A 20,918-nucleotide genomic window follows, 5' to 3' on the forward strand; every position below is an offset into this window, starting at 1 on the left:
TAATGCAATATTGTATATCGATCCATAGGCAGTAAGAGCAGCAGCAGCAGCAGCAGCAGACCTTAGTAAGTCCCCAGATTCTGAAAGGGGGAAGCATGATCCGGGATCCTCTCGTCCTGCTGGTTGGGATTTTCGGCCAATACGTACGCATTCGATTCAGCGACGAGCCGTGTGGCGGTATCCATTCGTGCGGGTGTAAGTGGGGTGCCATGTGGTTCTCTTGGGTCGTGTGTTTCTATTTTTCTTTTTGCCTTGTCCATATCCTTTCATTTCCTTGCTTTTTCTGCCCCGACTGGGTGGCATCTCCGTGTGGGATGGGAGGGGGGGTGGAGAGACAAACGGAGAGGAGGGGTAGTACTGTTGTTGTAAGGTATTACCTTGCTCATTAACTTGTGACAACATGTACGTCACCTACAGTTGACGGAAATAGAAGTATGGGGAGGAGATTACCAATATGAAGGTCTCAGTTTGCGTGTAACCGTAGCTTAGATTTATTGTATACGCGGTAGGATGAGCTAGAGAGACAATCGTCGTTTTACACACTCTGGCGAATCCCCACGAGGCCGGAGTACACTCCTCCCACTGCGGCTCAAGAATTATTTGGATTCCAAGTGGGATTTGAATTATGGAGCGTGCACTACGTGTCGAGGGTGGCGCGCCGTGGGAGTTAGGGGCACTGTCAGCTCCCACCAGCGGCGCAGAGAGGCGTGATCACGCGAGGCAAGCAATACAGCACTATGATTGAGCGAGGGCCATCCAACCAGCAGAAGCTTCAATGCCGTATCATCATGTGGGCACTGGTGGTTGGCTGTGAATACCAAGGCCGACGGTCTTATTTGTAAATCTGGACTGGAAATACGACCGATGAATGAGAGCACTATTTGTCAAATACAACTAAGAGAGGTGTAACAACCTAGCAGTCAATGCGACCTGTAACAGAATATATCGTTAAGAATACCATTGTTGAAATAAAACGTGTAGTCAGAGCGCGGAGCGTGTCACAGCCTCGGTGAGAAGGTGCTGTGCCAGCTTGAATCGGTCCCGGTTGAGCAGCCGTGCCCCGGGGAAATGAAATTCGAATAGCACCTTAGGCTCTTAATAGAATTCTACACAGAGAGGAGCGACGCGAGATTAACGATAAAGAATATCCCCTGGAACGCAATTTCAAGACGTTTTGCTAGGCTACAACAGACGGAGACAGACATACGTACTTGATGTAGAGATTGGGGGCCAAAGAGTTAGTTGGTGCTGCAACGAACGAGGTATTCCATGCAAGGCTCAGGCTTGCCCTGTCGTCCGCAAGACGAGACGAGACGAGGCAACAGTATTTCATTTCGGAATCGTCTCGCTTCTATCGCCGCCGCGGACTCTCTGGGTGCCGTTCGGGTTTACTTGCCCGTCCCCAAATCCCCCCTTGAAGATGGTTACGCAGGAGAATTCGCTGAAACTTGATCACGTACAGGCGCACTACACTGTCTGAGAGTTTGTGTAAAGTAGGTATATACTATAAGTATGTAGAGTATCAAAAGTGCCGGATAGACAGACAGCCTTGTCTGGCCACCAGGGGGCCTCATGTATGCCCCGGAAAAACGGGCAGTAGATCATGATCATGTGGTATGTCTTCAGCGAGTAAGAAGTTAGATCACACTTATTGCGACTACATACCATGGTAGAGTGACGGCCCATGATTAATCAGGCTTCCGGGGTAGGAAGTTGGAGCAAGGAGCAGACAAGGAGGTTGGCTGATGGGCAAGCTTAGTCGCGAGTCTCTGAGCCAAACCGCTGGTGAATGGTGATGATCGCTACTTGCCTCTGCTAATGATTTGCGTATCTCCACGGCATCAATAGTACACCGCATACTATGGTCACCAGGCATCCCCTTGCACAAGAACACAAGCAGGGAATACTTATCAGTAGGCTCTATGTAGGAAGCACAGTTGCGTGATGGCGGTGGTAAACTGTACGTATCCGTAGTTAATTTGAGCGGGAGTCTCGGGCTTGGAGCAAGAATCAATTAGTCTGCTTTTGGCACGCATTCTCGGAAGCCCGGATTGTGTGGTCAAGCTGAAGGATCCATGCTGTGTCTTCTGTAATGCGCTACCTTTTACCTACCACAAGAAACTCCAGAAGCTGTTGTTCTAGAGTCAGGCCGGTTATAATCTAGTGAAATGAGTAGATCAAACTTCGTGAGTTTATCAAGACCAGGGGCTACGCGTACAGACGGAAGATACAGTGATAGATGCGAAGAATGACAATGGTTGATGGTGAGAGTGCATTGTTGAGGATGCGACACATGGCTCAACAGGGGTCTAGTGTAGCAGTGGCAACCCCGTTTGTATGTGTAGGACCTTTTTGAATGCCACCCTTAATACACTGCATGTTGACCGGTGACATCCGTCAATGCTACACGTACGGTTGGGAATTACTCAAGTCTCATCCATCTCAGGTCAACTGGCCTGATGACCTGGATATCCTGCTATCAGGATGAGTGAACACTAAGTAGTGAATTGAATACCTAGCTTCAGCTCCTGCTCCTAGATCCCAAAGCGTACGCTAGATATACGGACCCCGGCAGGCAGCTCCTGATTAAGTTCTTACCTAATACGGCAGTATTCATCCACAGGTCACCGTTGTGGTGGTGAAGTCTGAATAGGAAGGTGAAATTGAGAGCGCTGCATGAGGGGAGTTGGATCCTATCTGTAGTAGGTACCGTGGATGAGCCAGTACTGTAAGTATGTATCTCAAGGGTGACGAAGAGCCTGCGTCATCTCATTTCCTTGGATTGACTGAATGCCTCTACTGTAGGAGCAGCGAGATGTTTGGAGATGTCTGGAGACGCAGCCCAGACAGCACGCTTCTTCGGGCCCGACTTCGGGTTTAGCAATTATGTTTTGTAACGCCGTTCTAGTGGAGGAACTGGAGGTGCTACTAGCTAGTTGTAGCATAGCTGTTGTTCGTACTAGACAAGGTAGTTGCTTCCACTGAAGAAACAAAGTCACGTTGATACTTGTCTTGGCGGAAAGCTGAAAGTTGCTGCCTGCCGGTCGCTGCTCTAAGTAGGAGTGTCAAGCATCGTCCCGTTCAGTCGGAGGCTCGGATCATCTATGGAAGCAAGGACCCAATAACGCGATGTGGAGTGAGCACCCCTGCTGAGACAAAAGGTTCTCGAACGCTTTGGAGCTCTGTACCCAGGAAGGATGATGCAGTGGCTTGGACAGGGATGGTACCTAGTCAGTTACGGTATCGTTGTAGAAAAGGTGTTGAAGAAAGGCGTCTGTATTCTAACCTACCTACCGTAGTGTATTGTAGTATGTACAGAATAACGCAGTGTTTTTCCTAGATAGGAAAATGAAAACGACGGTAAAAAGAATGCAAAGCACGCAGAACAACTGAAAGAAGGGTTCGTTTGTTTGGTTAGACTCGCATGAGCCTATGCGTATGTATGTGAGCAGTTTAAGTACTTACTGTGTGGTTAAGACTAAGGCCACCTCAGTATACGAAGGGCGCAAATTCCACTCTTCTACCTACCTGCATCAACGCACTGCGAGCCTGTCGACTGTCTGTGTAAGTATTTCTGCCCATGCGGCGTGGGGCGCTTGGACGGAAGAGCGTATCGCAGCGGCCTGCACGGGGCATTTAGGCGAGTTTAGACAACTCAAACACTGGCACAGTGTTCGTTTTAAGGGCCAGCCAACTTGCCTCTGCTGTGTTTCGTTGAGTGATGCAGTGATGCAGTGACGATGTTCGCAGCTGTTGTATGCAGCCTTGCGCCTCGCACCATCATCATGTACCCACGTACTTGTCTCTTGCCATTCCCGATGGGCTTACTAAGTAAGTTTTCATCTAAACCCCGGACGCCAACTACGGCTCAAGATACTGCATGATTTGTAAGTAAAATCCTCAGCCTTCAGTCATTAATGGTCTATCTTAAACAAACAGAAGATAATCAGCTGTAACATAGGGCAAGTTATACCAATTCCGGCCGTTAGTTCCTGAAGATATTCTTCGTACTCGATTGTTGTGATGTTGAAAACATATCGCGGAGTTTGGAGCAGAAACTCCCTTAGAGCGACCCCTTAACTTAAGGCCATAAAATGCATATTCCCATGGTTAATACAAAGACTTCCTCACCACTCATAACGTGCGCCTGTTAATGGTAGATTGCAGGTTCTCATCGTACGAGGCCTGTTCAAACATGGATGCTTCCTAGGAGCTATGATCCGAGACTCCCGAGGATCGTCTTAGCTCCCATCCGGTTGGCTACATTACTGTGCATCTCACGCTTCACATATTCCCGGGGATCTGGGGCGCTGACCGGCAGTTGGTCCCAGGTAGTGCGTGCATGTAAGCGTTAGATCATGGTGCCTCGTGGCGCATCTACTTAGCAAGTATCGATACAACCCACGTATCGATCATCTAGATCTGTTGGTATCTGCTTATGCAAACGAGTCTTGCATTGGATTCTAATTGGGTTGTTAGTTCGCTCGTGTCAAGTATGAATCAATATCTCATGGTTATTATGCCTCGAAAGCTTCGTGTTGGTAAGTTTTGGCCCGCTGCGGTCGGTTGCTACGTGTCAATGGTTCTCACCCTTGATTTGAGGAAACGAACCTCTAGCAGATGGTTGTTCTGGAATCTGTAGTCATTATAGAGCCAAAAACGAAGGACTATACGGAATAGAGATAGCAGTGTCTATATGTATAGACACGTGCTATACAGGTTATTATTGTGTGATATCAAAGCCACTGGTGTGCCTGGGTGTTAGCAGTAGGTATACTATAGCGGCGATGCTGTACAAGTGCGCATCATATTTGGCAGACAAATTTGGAATGCCATTATAATGAGAATTCAAGCGAGGGTAGTGCCGATGGATCAATAGGAACGGCAGAGCACGCTGCTTCTGAGCACAGGCTGTTGAAAATGTACAGAACCTAGTTCTTAAGAGCTATGGCAAGCAGGAGTAGTTGGAAGTTCGGAAGGATCGGAAGGATCAGTACCGGGTATAAAACGATATAGGCACTCGGCCTGAGATATAAAGGCGAAGTCAAATATGATGGGTTAGGTAGTTGAAAGCAAGGACTGATATGATAGCAATATCGGTACCGCTAGGTGAATAGCGGCACAATTGGCCGCGGCGGAAGTCCGACATTGAGTAGTCGACTACCTAGCTCCGATGCGCACCGGAGCCATGGGTCGGGAGACACGAGTACGAGTCGTTCAGTAATAATTGACGCGTTCTACCGTCGTCGAATACGGCGTCTACACCATGGTATGCGGCGCATTACTGGCGTTTAGTGAAGAGATCGTATAAGTAATGTACTATGTGGCAAAGATACGAATGGAGCAGCTCGAAGCGGCAGAACCACGATCCGTCATTGCCCCTCTACCTAACGCGGTAGAGCGGCGTGGTGAGGTCACAGCTCAAGAAGTTTATAACTTACGAAGTAGGTAGCTATGGTAAAGGCGGTATGCATCAGGTCCCGTGATGCAGTGTTGCGGATCTTGCATGAGCTTCTTAGATGTCTGTTGGCGGACGGGCAATAGGCGTTCCGACAGTTCGTAATGCAGGACGACGGCCAGCGCCGCAGCAATGCAGCCCGTGCTGTACGGTAGATCAAGCAGCAGTCAGTCGAGGTGTAGGTAGGTAGTCGACTGATGAAGTGGTTGTACATGTGGGAGGGTGCGAGGAACGCAGGCTGCGCGAGTCGTGCGCGGCCGGCGAGCAAGCCTCATCTGCATCACGTACGTCCCATTCATTCATCATGATGCGCCGGCCAGAGACGAATGACGAGGGTCGCCTTATTGGGATGCGCCTGGAGCTAGAGCCAAGCTGCATACGGTCTCACAGGCACGGACAAGGTGGTGCCAAGCGTTGGCGCATGGGGCCGTGCGAGAGAAGGTGAAAAAGGGCGGGAGGAAGGCTGGCGAGCATCTGCAAGAGCTTCCGGACAGGGCAGAGGGGCCCAGAGGACCCATACTGTGAAGACGGACGAGGTGTTGCGAGTGGTGTTGCGAGGGTCTGCGAGAGAGGACGCACAGAGACGCACAGGGACACTGGAAGAAGACGAGACGGTGATGGCCCATGGGAGAGAGAGTGTCGTGGTGGGGCGGCGGCGGGTGGGGGAAGGGGGGGAAGGGGGGAAAGGACCCACAGCGTCGACCGCCAGTCCCTCATACAAGATGCAGGCGACAGTGAGAAAGATCCCTGCAAAGAGCGGTGGCCTCGGGGGGCATCTGCTGCTGTGCCTCGCCGCTAAAGAAAGCTTGTCCGCTCCCCCCAGCGAGACCCACCCGCGGCTAGCCGGCTCCTGGTTGGCCAGCATTTGCACCAACACCCGCTGGCGTCCACTGGCGTTCACTGGCGTCCACTAACCGCCCGCTGAAGACAGACGCTGGCTCTGGCTCGACGTCCCATCATGCAAATCTCCATGTCCATCCATCATCGCGACGCTGAACCCAGCACTTCATCCACCCCCCATCAACCCATTGATCAACCCATGCTCGCTAGGCCCGATGCACGACTTGTCTGCCAGTTTCTGCAGCCCTTCTCACTTCGGGTTTCACAGCAGGGTACGTACATGTAACTGTTTTGCCATGTGCTGCAAGTGTCCCATTGGAACGAAGAACGAGCCCTGAACGAGCTCCATTATGACCAATAAGGCGCCTCCGCGATGGGCAGACAGTACACACAGTATCTGTTCCAATGCAAGCCAACGGAGCCTGAAGATCACAGTGCCAGCCGACAGTAGGTAGCAGCATCAATGCATGCATCAATACATGCTGGGACTAGACTGGGACACATGCGAGAGAGCGCGATACCTTGCCTGATCACACAGCACGTTGGGAATAGAGCGTGTGGTATGCGGGCATAGAGGTAGAGGCGTGACTCCTAACCGTACCTCGCCCGTACTCTCCTAGGCAGGAGGTAGTAATCATTTCCATCCAAAGACCCTGAAAGAAGCACATGCACACTAATAGCAGAGCCTCTCTGCCAAGATCCAGACACAACCCCAGATTATCAGCTTCGATCATACCTATTCCTACTCTACTGATGTAAGTAGCCCTATGCCATCAAGCCACGGTCAGTTGATCGGCTAGGTGATCTATCCCATGAAAGGCCATCGAAGTCACCAGTCTGTTGTTGTTCATCGAAATCACAACAAGACGATACCTACCTATTGTACCTACATCGTAGCAGTGTAAAACTTAGCAGCAGGTAACATTCGTGATATCGTTCACTAGGCACCTGATTCTCAAGCCACAAAATCCACATTGTCGAAGCCTTGGGAACAGGACGGGGATAGTGTGTGACGAGAGGGTCTTTTGTGCCCAGTTTGCATTTCCCATCGCAGAGATAGTGAAGCCTAACGCGGCAAGGCCAGGAAAATGTCGATGCTACGATACCAAGTGTGTACAGTAAGTAATCATATTCATATTCAGTGCCTATCTCTCGGCGTTGGTTTGTTGGCGTTTCAGGCGAGGCAGGAGTGTGCGAGATATTGACGTCGTGATTTTGTACACTATCACCCATATAGAATGCTAGTGTGGCTGCGAAACGTCCGATCTGTCGGGGCGGGCATACATACGGGAGTAGGCAGATAGATAGATCCATGGGCGCTGAATAAGGCTTCTCGAACAGATGAGAGCGATCTCGCATTGATACAAGGAACGCTAGAAGGCTGGTGAGTGGTCCGCCGGTTACCGGGATTTGTCATGGGGTCTGGTTGCGAGAGAAGAGTTGTCGTTGGCTCACAATAGCCCGTGCGATCTGATTGGCTACGGCGACACGATTTGATGGCAGCTCGCATTCTCGGGTGTTATTTGCTGCTGCTGCTGCTGCTGCTTGTCGCAAGTTACCTATGTACCTACGTAAGTACGCATCTGCCTTTCGCGCAATATCGGCTGGCAATAACACGTGAATAATGCCAAGTCTCGAAGAATTTCCTGGGCAAATCTCGGCATACGGAGTTTGCGGCCATCTCCAAGTCTCGATAATGAGATGATGTGTTGTGTTCGATGCCTATCTGCGAAATTGCCTCGCTGAGTCACTCCCCGTTGCGCGGTGGCATGGCAAATGCACATATGCCTTGGCAGATGGCGAACAGCTCAGGCAATATGCGATGCAGAGCCCGTCCCAGAGCCCGTGGTCTGCTGTATGTAGGTAGGTAGGTAGGTAGGTATCATCCATGCATCGCGTGATCGCTTGGAAGGGTACTACGTACGTGTATCTTGGCTGTTGTTCCGTCGGAACTGTACTCCAGATTCGTACACCGTCAATCAGATGCCATTGTGCAATGCTACTTGATGCTATGGAGAGAGTGTGTGTGAGAGAGAGAGATGGAGTATACAGTGCACTCTACGGTAGCAAGCACTACCTACTACCTAGGTAACCTCTCCCAGTGATTGAGCACGCCGTCAATATGGCTCTTCACTATATGGTCAGTGAACGCAATGTTCTTATTACCCGTGGGTGTGCCGGTATCTACATATTGGATAGCCGTAGCAGGACGCTACGTCTAGTTCAGCCCTATCAGCCCCTTATGACGCATCTCGTACGGCAACGCCGAAGAGGTGGGCTCTTGCGGGCACCTGCTCCAAGCCCTTTGCCCCGGTTTAGAAATGAAGCTCATCTCTGGGGTTCGGCAATACCATTTGACTAGTGAACTGGCCTACACTACTAAGTCATAGATGCTAAGTACGTGTAAGTAAGTAAGTACCTACTATGTAAGTAAGGCCTGAATCACGCTAGGCAGCGTACTTAAGGCGCTGGACCTGGAGCCGGAGCTGGAGTATTGACGATGCAGATGGTACAGGCGAGAGAGCGCACCACCACACCACCACACCACACGACCAACATCGACCAACATCACCACTGCATTAAGCGAGGAGGTATCAATGCGTCGGGATTTCATCCACACCTTCACGGGCTCTGTTCCACCTGCATAGTGACTAGCAGACCGCCAGGCGATCAAGATGGCGCCACTACGGCGGCGGCAGTAGGGCTAGACGGGGCAGAGAAGGGGGGTAGCAGCTCATTTTTGGCAATTGTTCACAAAGGGTAGAGCAGAATTGCTGCGCGAGAGGCAACAGAATGCGATCCCGCTACCACCTCAGGAGCACTCCACTGCTAACGTGTTTCGGTATTAACGGCCTGTAGGGGTTTGCTTCTTTTGCCCGATGGGGCCGCGTGGAACTTTTTTTGTGTTTTCGGAACAAAGATGGCCTGTCTTGTTCAAGCGATGCTACCTACATAGGCACTTCACACAGAATAGCACTTTACGAAGCAGTCTTTGATTGTACGATCCAAGACATCACATTGCTACACTACACTACGCTACACATTACCGAGAGCAGACAAGAGGTACTGTGTCAAGCCGATGCGAAATGACCGGTGGGTACACTCGAATTTGATTGTGCGAAAAACGCTGCAAAACATTCTACAGCATACTCATTTCTGACTTTGGTTGGGATCACCGTGCTATGCTATGCATGGAAGAATGTCATTGTCTTGGCGGGACGCTTCGGGCAGGTAGGTCCCAGTAGCTATGTCATTTCAGCCCTATCGACAGCCTAATACAGTACCTAAGCAAGTAGGTAGGTACTAGGTTAGAGGTTAGATAGGTATCTACCCGTACACTAGGTACCTACTGCGAGCCGAAATTAAAAGTCGCGAAGCCGTAGCTTAAGTATACGACTGCAATTAAAAGGCTGGATGCTAGGACTTAACAGCGCCCATATGAGTCTCTGTACTGATCCCATTGCTAACTGTGGAGATAACACCGGTTTCGTATTTGCGAGGTCTGGTCTGATGACCGTATCTTGTCGAGGTACCTAGTAGGGAATAGGTGGCAGACGGCATTGAAGAGCTCGATTTGTGTAGACCTGTGACGATGAGTATACTTTCTATTGCACCATCGCATCTTCAACTATACTTACAAATATACTGTAGTATTCAATCTCGAAATGGAAGTGCTAGTGCGTACGTAAGCCCTTTATTTTCCGCATGTGAATGAGACCAGTGTGCTGTCTGTCAGCGAGAAGAAAAGGGATATGCCTTCATACCACTACTGGAGAATGTCAGCAGGGCGTCCAGGGTCGTGAGACGGGATTTGTCTTGGCACGAACCCAAGCCAAAGGGACGGTAACTGAATCACCCTGACCACGTTGTTCCAGATTGCGGGAAGAACCTGCGAGCCCGTTTGCTAGCACAGAACGGGGTAGACAGCGTGACGCAAGTATACTACCTATGCTGGCCCTGGTTGTCGTTGCAAACCACCTACCGGTACTATAGTGTACCGATATATTACCTATTCTAGTAGGTCGCCATATGTTCCGATGCGCAGATCTCGGTCACGGGTTCAGAAGACGATGAAAACCTCATCTATGTGATGGCGTAGTAACTGGCGACCTCGTATACCAGTCAATGGGTTATTCGATCTGTCTGCGCGATGTCACCAGGACGGTCACAGCCTGGGAGCTAGGCTGGATACTGGCCAAGTCAAAGTCACCCGAGCTAGCCGAGCACTCTGTCGCACGTTGCTTTTCCGAAGCCAAGATCTAGCGGTGATTGTGTGAATCGATCGGCCTGACGATACGGCGAGGGCGCAGGATATGACCCTTTCTGCGCCCGCTGTGAGCAGGCTCGCGGAGTGTCTCATTCCCCCATAGCACGGGGTATGAACGCGGTGAGTTGTCTCTCGGCTGCATTGACGTGACGCGTTCCGAGGTCATCATGATGGGATCTCTGCAGGGTCTTCTTCTTTTATTGATTGTGCAATGCTCGCACAACGTGCACCTTACCAGTACGTCGAAGTCGATATCACCTACAGTAGCGGACCATCTACCGCACAGGGTCTTTACCGGATGCAAAGGATAATACAGTGCATTTTGTCGATACCTCGAGACGATGCTTCTTCAAGTGTACGCGACCTACATAGGTACTGTACCATGTGTGTGGGGATAAACTACATACATACCGGGTCTAGCGTATACGAGTCTACCGAGAATTTCCCAAAGGGGTAATTGGGTTTCCAAACGACAAAAACGCCCCGCTGCCTTAGAGATAGCACGCAATGCATTACTGACAACGTTAGTTAGTCTGTTGTGTTGTGTGTATAACGATCATCAGGACTCAGGGCAACACGGCTTGGTGCGACGACTAACCAACACTACCCGGTACTCAGACCACTATAGTAAGTATAGTATTATATGTAGTGTAGGGAGGTATTCTTAGGCTCCAGTCGTCGTAACTCATTTGGCTGATAGCCTATTGCTAATAAATCGACTGCTAGTTTACGGCACATACGACCATAGGAGGTGTCCACACACCGTAGTCGAAAAGTCCTAGGTAATTCCTATCTCTGTGTGCTTGGCCTTTAATACGCTATACGGTCTGCAGTGCAGGTAGTTAACATCAGGGCTCCACAGGCAATCGGCCTGGGGGATTCTCAACCCACTGTCAGCCAATATCGCGTGGCAGTCAGCTTCCAGGGCTCTGCGACAGTATCTCCTTAATGCCGTTGGATGTAATTTTCGGAAGGATTCCCTGGGGAAGATGGGGGCCATATCATTGTGGCCCTATCGAACGGTTCTGTGTGTCTCGACTTCAGACGAAATCTTTGTTGTGCCCACCACATATGATACAATACTTCAAATTAGATATTGCACCGAGTGTTGCCAGATTGCCGTGAATCCTACTACTGCGCCTCCATGTGCTGGCGTGTCATCCAACCCCGTGGACAATCCTTCTCTGGGTAGGGAGATGCCATGTGCGCTGACTACGGTTTCTGCGGCATCGAGAGCACATTGAAATCAGAGAGTTGGAGAGAGCGAACTAGCCTCTCGTCCCAAGTCGTCGGGATCGTCGGTGATATCATTCACATGTCTGGGTACTGCCTGGGCACTAATGCCGCTAAACTCAGGCCCTCCACCAAAGTTCCGACTTTCTCAACTGACTTAGCAGTTTCAAGCGTTTACTTGAGTTCTCCTCACATGTTGCTGTTCTTTCCTTGAGTGATAGTGAAATGGAAATACGTGTAGCCATCTGGCGCATATCGCCCGGGGCAAGAATAACTACGCAATGCCGCTAAAGTACAGCTAGAGATATTTTTGGATTACGCATAGGAATAGGTAGGGGATATGCAAGGAGTTGTTTAGGTGAACTTAGTATCACCAGCAATAGCAGCAGCGTACAGTGACCAAAATGAAGGACTCGGTGGTCTTGGCGTGAGAACCTTATTAGTCGGCCAGAATGATGCCTTGAAAGACATGCTTCGAGAAGGGTGGGCGGACCAACCTCACGGGTTTTGGTGGCTGCCGGCCCATTGCACTGGAAAGAGATCTGACTGGTTGACTGGCCGGTCCGATGTCAGCAACTCATCGTGCTTATCAGATGCCCTGCCAAAACGCATATCATCAGTATCCATGTGTCAAATAGGTAACTCCATCGCGTTAATGATGTAAATGAGCACACGTACTTGGCAGGGCGAGGAATCACATCAAGACGTTGTCCGTATCGAAGATGGGTAACACACCACCAGATGTTTAGAGCATACCTAACCAGGCAACCAGGCAGAGGAAAAGACCTACGGACGGTGTTTTGTTTCAGGGGCTACGATGGCACAGATTAATTCATCCCATATACTTACCTACCCATACGCCTACCGTACAATACTCTAGGTTAGTACATATCCAGTATACAGGTATCAACATCGTGAGAATTGACATCACAACACCCACCCAACTCGGTAGCGCCTTGTGAATAACGAGGGGCGGAGCCAAGGCGAAGCGAGTCCGACATTCCACAGAGACTATCTTGGCGGGCACTAACAGAGTGCCGCCTGCGCTAGCTGGCGCCAGCACTCAGAATAGCACATGGCACTGAAACACTTGCACCGTAGGGCACCATCGGAGTGTAGTGTGGTGTACTGATAGGCGAACACAGAATTCTTCGGGCCTGGCAACTAATCTCGTTCCGTCCTCCAACCCGGAATTATATGGGTTATTATGGACCGGGTTCTCAAAGGATCGCTCCATCTCCGAGAATAGGGACATTAGACGGAACTCTGGACGGAGTGGGTATGGGACACACCCCCAATGGTTTTCCATAGCTTGGATGGAACAAGAGAGATACAGTACCTACCTAAGGCTGAGAAGAACGTCAAACCGAGCTCCGATCTACGGTTAGTGGCATGTTTATGCATCTCAGCGGACAATATACGACAACCCCGGTCAGAATCTAAACCTGAACTAGGTACTGTAGAAACGAACGATGGGGGGCAGGATTGTCGCTGTCTGTCTGACCTACTTTTTGAACTTGGGTTCTCTTGGTCCTCTTGGCCAATTCACGAAGGTACCATAGTTCCATTCTGAGTAAGGTCTGTTTGTCTGGACGGTTAGTGCCGCGTGAATTCACCACACTATCTACATTATAGTCGAAATATCACAGACGCTGGTGAGAAGAATACCTGAACAAAGTCTAAGTATTCAAGTTGGCTTTGCTGGCAGTGCTTCACACGGTATTGCCAATGGATAGGGCAGAACGGGGCAGAACGTCTGAACGGAGAATCGGCAAGGCACTGTACGCATTGGCTCGCGAAACCCTTCCGGCTCTGTCCAGTTTTCTAAGATCCATAAAATCTGCTCGTCACAGCAGACAACAAACACCTCGTTGATGAGCCACTACTATAAAGGTATCTTCTCAAGTGTTGGCTTAGCGGATTTAGGTGGTCAGAACTAAGAAAGGGACGGTCCCGTGTAGCGCACTGCCGGCACAAAATGAGCCTGGCAGTTGAAGTTCTTTGGGGGGAGAGAGAGAGGAGGGGGCTCTGAGAGGGGGAGGCGGTCCTGGGACCCGCCAGCCCTAGGAGAGTACCAGCCGGTCTTGACCGGGGCCTTGTGAAGATCCGACTCGACGATTGGTAATTCGGGTTCCCAAAAATAGACGGACTTAATCAGCGGGCCCCAGTTGATACACGAGTTCGCCATTCCCATTACCGCACTCACACAACTCGCTCACCCACACTCTCTCTCGCCCCTTCATTTGAATAGCCTATTGACTCAGAACCACACCGCGTCTTCGTCTCCTGTTCCCCCCGGAAGTTGCATGGCATTGTTCAGTTACCCAGGGGTCCAGACGTTATGACGGGGTGCAATAGGTCGGTATTCTTATCATACGCTACTAGCTCGCCGCACACGCCGTTGCGTCTTTACTTAGTATCTACCTACCGACTTGGTAGACCAGGATCACGGGTCGAAGAGAATGGCTTGACCAGCTTGGTGAACATTGAAGAGACCAGCCACACCAACGACCAGAGGGCAAAACACCAATGATAAAAATAAAATAACAAAAAAAGAGGCGGGACAAGTGTCACTACGGATACTTGGCGTTGGTTTGACGATATCCGCAACGGGGCTCTACATTAGTATACCACTACCTACAGTAGTTGGGCGCGCCGTTACCACTTCTGTCTACTTGGGATACGACATGCCAATCAAATAACTTGCTCTATATCAAAAAGAAGGACTGCTTTTATGACCGTCGCTACTTGCTTCTAACAGTGGTGGCCGCAGCAGCATGTTAGGTACCGTACTTGCCTAGCTTCATATGCATTGCAATACCTACCTACCATGCGTGATATTATAGGCTGAAGAACGATAGCACATTGTCCTGAACATGACCTCCTAACACAACAACATACCACTATCATCATTAGAAACCATCAGGCGGAGAAACATGCTGTACAGACAAACTGTCGGGCAGTATTCGGACGCCGTACGGAGGACGAGGGGAGGACGAGGTTGTATGGGATGTACTGTGTGTAGCACCTACTTTAGACGGGGCATTTATCGACTTCCCTTCATGAAACTCTGATACAATGCACCCAGATAACATGTCTGAAACAGAGATTGCCTTCCTTTTCCGGGTGTATCAAATCTCGCTACATTGAGAGACCACGAGGTGAGCCAAAATGGCCAGATCTACAATCTACAACAAGCCACACAAGAGACGCGACCTTGACCTACCTAGGTATGTAGACCAGATCATATCAGAAATGCCACCCGAGCGCACAATTTGCCGTAGAATCACGAGAGCTATTTGCGCTGCGGCGCATGGCTAACGGCATGGCCATGTCTTCCCCCCCAATGATATCTCGGACTGCCTAGACTAAAGAAGCCCACGTCTTGTCATCGGCAGAGGGCAAAGGCGTATAGCAGGTAGGAACTAAACTAAGTACATAGTAAGTAAGTAAGTAAGTAAGTATATTGGCAAATAGGAGACAGGAGACAGGAGGCGGGAGGAGGAGGAGGAGAAGGTGGGCATCTAACAGCCCTACAAGCCGCCAATGCGTTCAAGACAGTGGTGCCAAGGTACATGTAAGTACACAGGCCACATTATCTCGGTACCTATGTAGGTACGTAGGTAGGTATCTAGGTATCTAGGTATCTCCCAATCTACAGAGGTCATCCTTTGTATGGACTGGACTGTTTCGATGTTCTGATGGGGTTGATAGTCGCTGCTTTAATGGATTTGACCTGCACCTACGTAACGTACGGTACATATTATCTACCTAGTATTTGACAGCAGTTAATTAGAATTAAGCATACATAGGTAGGTACATTAGGTACATATGTGGTAATAGGTTATATAGGATAAAGTACCCAGGTAGGCACAATAGAATTAAGGTAGGTAACTAAGGTTAAGAGGTTATGCTAGGTAGGTACCTAGGTATGTAGCGCTCTACTGGATCACTGAAGCACCGCAAGACAGACCACCGTCACCACTGTCACCGCTGAACATAATACATACATACATAGCATAAGTAGGTGGTATTACTTAGATAGGCATCAACCGGCCTTGCACCAGGCTCAGGCAGGCTATTGCCCGGTTACGTCTAGGCTGGATGCGGTGCTTTGAGCATTTTATCCTATCCTATTTTGTTTTGGATTTTCTGCTCAGCCTGCCTACCTACGACACGACGACGACGACGACGCAGAACTACGGTACACCATGGACACACACACACCATGGGCCGGCCAACTGTCTGTCTGTGTCTGTCTGTCTGTCTGGCACACACCACCTGCTTGTCTGGCCCCTACCTACCCAGCCTGCGCTAACTGTGGTGGTGGTAGCGCGCAGGCAGAGCGCAGGCATCCTGGCACTGATTGTCCTGGGTCTGTCCTGGGATTGCGGCCTTGGGTCACCTCGCACTGGGCGGATTCTTGGCTGTCCCAACGTTGCACCCAAAAGGCGGACCTGGAATCGGCTGCATATTATGTATGTATGCTCTCGCAGCGACATGCCTGTCTGTAGCCCGACTAGGGGCCCCCTGTCTGCAGAGACAGTGGTACGTACCCTCGTGGCATCGCGACGGGGACCTTCGACCATGGGCCCTATCATCCATGGGCCGTGGGTTATGAGCCAAGGGCCATGAGCCAAGGGCCATGATGGCAATGGCAATGAACAATGTACAACCGGCTGTACCAAGGGTCGTGTACTTCGAAGCCTCCCCTACACGCAAAGGCTACCGGGGTACTTGGCATGGCGTAGTGTCGACTACAAGATGGCACAGCCAGCATAGCACCGCGAGCCTACTGCCGTAATGACCGAAGGAAGCTTCCTTCTATATATTCCTTTGCTCCCGCCCTCTTGCTGTCCATGTCCCACCACCAAGGCTTCTATCTGGCTAACTATATAATACTAGTGTTGAAGTCATCTCGACCTAGAACACAACAAGCTGTCTCTCATCCAGGAATCACACAGCTACCTTGACTACCTCACTTGGTTTCTCATAGCCTAGCTATCACCACCTTCACAGCTTCCTCTCGACATCGGACGACCACACAACTGGGTGGTGGCTCATGTCGGCTCCAATGTACACCATGTCTCAACACCAATATGCCTACGCTGCCGCTCCGGCACCCAGGCAATACTCGGCACACGGAACAAGTTCTGCCTTCTCCAGCTCCGCCAACCCGGATGAGGACTGGACCAAGATATCAGACCTTGCCGAACGCCGCAGGATACAGAACCGCATTGCTCAGCGCAACTACCGTATGTGGCTGGCTAGCTAGTTTAGTATCATTCCAAACGATATGCTGACTCCTTTCTAGGCAAGAAGCTCAAGAGACGCTTGGAAGATCTAGAGAGACGTGCCGGTTCATCAGATGAGGGATCATCGCCTCCCAACGCACCTGAGAAGCAGACACAGTCCGGCAGCAGGAGCACCAAGAAGAACTCAAAGGGGTCAAAGTCAAACGCCACAACCGCCCAGAAGCCAGTACACCCACCCCAATACACTCCGCCTATGAGTACCGACGACGAAATGCTCTTCCAACATCCCTATGACGACCGTGAACGGTCTAACACGCCTCCTTTCGTCTACTCGAACTATCCTCCTCCCGATGAGATCATGGGAACACCTTACAGTGCCGCCCAGCCCTACCATGCCATGACCACCGCGGAGGCCTACCCCAGTTACATGGCATCTTCCGTCCCTTGCACATTACCACCCCTGACGCATTTCAATGATGCTATTAAGAGGGAAACGTACCCCGGGGAAGAGCCCATGTCTCCCTACATGAACTACTATATGCCCGTGGAAGTGAATGCACCTGGCCCCTACGACCACTCGAACCCTCATGTGAGTCATGTGCGCAATCAATCTCACCGTCACCCACGTAGCTGATCGGTGTTGCTGCCAGACACCACCACTCTCTCACTCCTTCGATCACTCAGCGAACTGTTCCGAGGCTGGTTATGACTACCCGGCGACACCCTTGTCGATGCCTGGATCACCGGGCACAGCACCACATCACGTATGAACAAGACTGAACACTCGAAGAAAACTGGGAGGAGATACGATGTAAACAGCGAATTTGGACAGGTGCCTACTTGGGCCTGTGCGCTGTGATGCGAGACGATAACGCATGAATTGGGTTGCATAACACTGGCTGGGAATGAAAGACTGGGAAGGCTTTTTATATCATTTTTATTATTGACGTTGGAAATTCCGGAGTGCTGGCGCAAAATTGCTTGCATAAAGGCGAAGTGCTCTGCCTTCCGATCGTATTGGAACTTTATTTCCCGGGGGCATATATATCCAAGACAAAGCGTGGTTCATTGTTATTCTTAGGGGAGGAAATCTCTACACACTATACATAGATGATGATGAAGCTTCCTCGCGGAAGCTGCTGGACTTGTATCGATCGCTCAAATGAATGAAAGAATACAAATTTAACAAACCGTACCATGCTTCCTTCTCTTAGGCTTGTGGCTTCTCATGTGTACTCGTCCTTAAGTGGAGCTATTGTACTTCTTGGGGTAACTGTACCAAAGTTATGGTACCGAACAGTATTGTTCTCATGACCCGAGGAGTCTCCCTTGCCCGCAGCCCATCACCTCAAACACTTGGCCACGAAAGTCCAGAAAAGGAGAGTAGACCGCAGATCCCAAGCTCCATCATTGGCCCTTGTCCCAACAATGGGTGGTGGGCCTCAGCAGCTCTTAGACTTGGATTGCCCTGTCTCTCTCTACCTAGCTAGATAGCGCGAATGTGATGAGTTCGGCTAAAGCATTCCTTGGAATATTAGACCAAACCTAAACCCCCCCAAGACAGAGTCAAAGCCACAGCGGGAAAGATTTGAACGAGATAGAACAAGCAAGCACAAGCACTACTTACGTACGTAGTAGGTACGTGCCGCCGGGGTCTCCCGCCCAAATCCCTTTTAGCACATGCGCTATCTACTATCGTCAGTACACATACATATAGACTCGGGTTTATCTCGTAGCAGGACGACCGGCGACGGTGACGAGTGGGGAGAGGGGGAGGGGAGGTTTGTCCCGTTCTCGTCTGCCATTAGCACGGTATTTGCCGGCTCCCGGCTACGTGAGCCCTGCCCATTCCTTTCCAAGAGGCTTTGCGAGCGAGCGACTACATGCATTTTCTCTCCCAATTCCAGTATTTCGGATCCCATAACCTTGAAATTCTGAATTAAGTAAGGGTACATAAGCATCAACCTGCGTATTCTGTCCTCTCTCTACTTACTTACGTACGTACGTGCCTCAATTCAGTCAGTACGCAAAGCAAGTAAGTACATCATAGTCTCAGACTCTCGAGACAAAACAGGCCAAGGCCCAAGTAGTGCCATATGCAGTCTCTCCTCTCGTCAAGCCTTACCATCTATCTACTCCACTGTGCCCTACGGCCGTATTGAAATGTCCACATGTAGGTTAGTCTTGTTTTTCCCTCCATCATTTTATTCCCCCCCTCGAGGAACGGCTGTCTTTTGCCTGCCAGGAAAGCGTAGGTAGGAGCCCACCCCGTACCTAGTTATCGTCCGTATACGATAGCTAGCGTAGGAACGTGGGGTGGAGTTTGGGATAGGTATGGTTCACGCTCGCTGAAGAACAAGATCCTAACCTACCTACCTAGCTTCATTATGTCTAGTCCCGCCCGCGCTATATTTAGGGGCCCAAGGCTAGACTAGACCTCTGGTGCTTTGGCTGTGCCAGCCTTTTCGAGGAAGAGGCAATGCTTTGCAAGCGTGGGCTTGCTTGTCCATCTGGCCTCATCCTCTAGGACGTGTAACCTAAGCATGTTGAATGATTGAGCGTGGAAGCGCTCAGATGATGCATAGACGCTAGATACTAGAATGAAATTCCTCGCATTAGCTACGTCTTTCTATGGCTATGTTTGGTGCATAATTACTTTTGTTATATATAGTACACTTTTTTTGGTTTCAAAGGTGTTAAATTGTCCTATTATGAGGGGGGGGGGGAGGCGAAACTTTGCTGCTATCAGCACTTTAAACGAGCCTACTTGTTCAGCCGCTTGTGGGAATTTCCGCCATCGTCCAAATCGCCAAGGCCAAAACCCCCAAGCTATTTTCATGCCCAACTCCATCAAGTCCGAGGCACTGGCGTCGCACCGAAGGAAAATGCGGCCGAAAAGTCCCTTTCTCCAAAAAGGGTCCTTGACAAGGGACTTGGATTTTGTCTTTCCCAAAACTGGGGTTGATCGAACGACAAAGAGGATGAGGGTGTACTCTTCTAACCTCTCGACTGTGACGTTGTATCCCGGGGATGTTTTGCTTGAGCATCTATCGTGACAAGCCGGCAGTGGTTCTACAATGCTGTAGAAGTGGCATGTACATGACCTAGGAAAAGCAATGAAGATGTGACGTATTCTCAGGTATCCCAGACACCAACCAGTTAGCGCAACTCTTTTCATGTGACTGACGCGAGAGTGACGATAAACTGCTTGTCACACTATCCCATCACTCGCGCCTCTTTCTCCATCAACCCCAGTTTTCGCTCGTTTCTTTTTTCCATCCAGTCCAGCACTGACCAAATCACTGGATTGGGTATGTAGGTGCAGTAGGTCCGCCATCGCCTGGTAGTTACACACGTACATATGTTGTGCTCTGGCGTCTATGATTTTACTCTAGTTATTCCTATGCTCTCAACTGCCCCCCGAGCTAAAGACGTCACTAGGTGCGTGACACTACCTACCGTAGGTGTACGGTGGCGGATGGACTCCACGCGCAACTCACTTCAGAAATATACGTAGTGACTAGCATCACAGGCCTTTGATCGACGGAGTTTGCGATGGCGGAAATGAACGGCCTACGCAAGCCTTTGGTTTCGCGGAGAAGACAAGCGAACCCGAGGATGCGAATAGCGGAGAATGGTCTAACAACCTGGCTCATTTAGCGCAGAGTAGACGATCGAGGCTTCTCTCTTTAAGTAGGGCATCCCATCTCGAGCGATCCCCTCAGTCGGTAGAGGGATCCCGGTTATCCTCCACCAATACAAGCATAGTGGTGACACGAAACGCCGTGGCCCAAGGCTAATCAAATAAGGAAGCCGAATTCTCTAACTAGACTACCTTTTATACGACAGTCCAGGCTATGACATG

General features: G+C 50.3%; 2 protein-coding genes across 2 annotated transcripts; both read left to right on the forward strand.

Moving 5' to 3' along the window:
- Positions 1-15,731: 15,731 nt before the first annotated feature.
- On the forward strand, positions 15,732-16,709 carry F5B22DRAFT_481902 (uncharacterized protein). Its single transcript, XM_047972252.1, has one exon. It carries the CDS (start codon positions 15,903-15,905, stop codon positions 16,431-16,433), a length of 531 nt encoding a protein of 176 aa, XP_047826285.1. The 5' UTR covers positions 15,732-15,902; the 3' UTR covers positions 16,434-16,709.
- Positions 16,710-16,881: 172 nt separating this feature from the next.
- On the forward strand, positions 16,882-17,823 carry F5B22DRAFT_651096 (uncharacterized protein; the record flags this gene model as incomplete). The annotated part of the gene is made up of 3 exons (XM_047979409.1): positions 16,882-17,053; positions 17,113-17,642; positions 17,704-17,823. The coding sequence occupies 3 exons, from the start codon at positions 16,882-16,884 to the stop codon at positions 17,821-17,823; spliced, it is 822 nt and encodes a 273-aa protein (XP_047826286.1).
- Positions 17,824-20,918: the final 3,095 nt, after the last annotated feature.

This window comes from Xylaria bambusicola (genome assembly GCF_022495145.1).
Source record: "Xylaria bambusicola strain CBS 139988 unplaced genomic scaffold F5B22scaffold_63, whole genome shotgun sequence".
In the NCBI taxonomy this organism is placed as follows: Eukaryota; Fungi; Ascomycota; class Sordariomycetes; order Xylariales; family Xylariaceae; genus Xylaria; species Xylaria bambusicola.

Excerpts from the sequence above, each read along its gene's own strand:
- F5B22DRAFT_481902 (XM_047972252.1), top strand. The coding sequence starts at position 15,903 with ATGCGGTGCTTTGAGCATTTTATCCTATCCTATTTTGTTTTGGATTTT.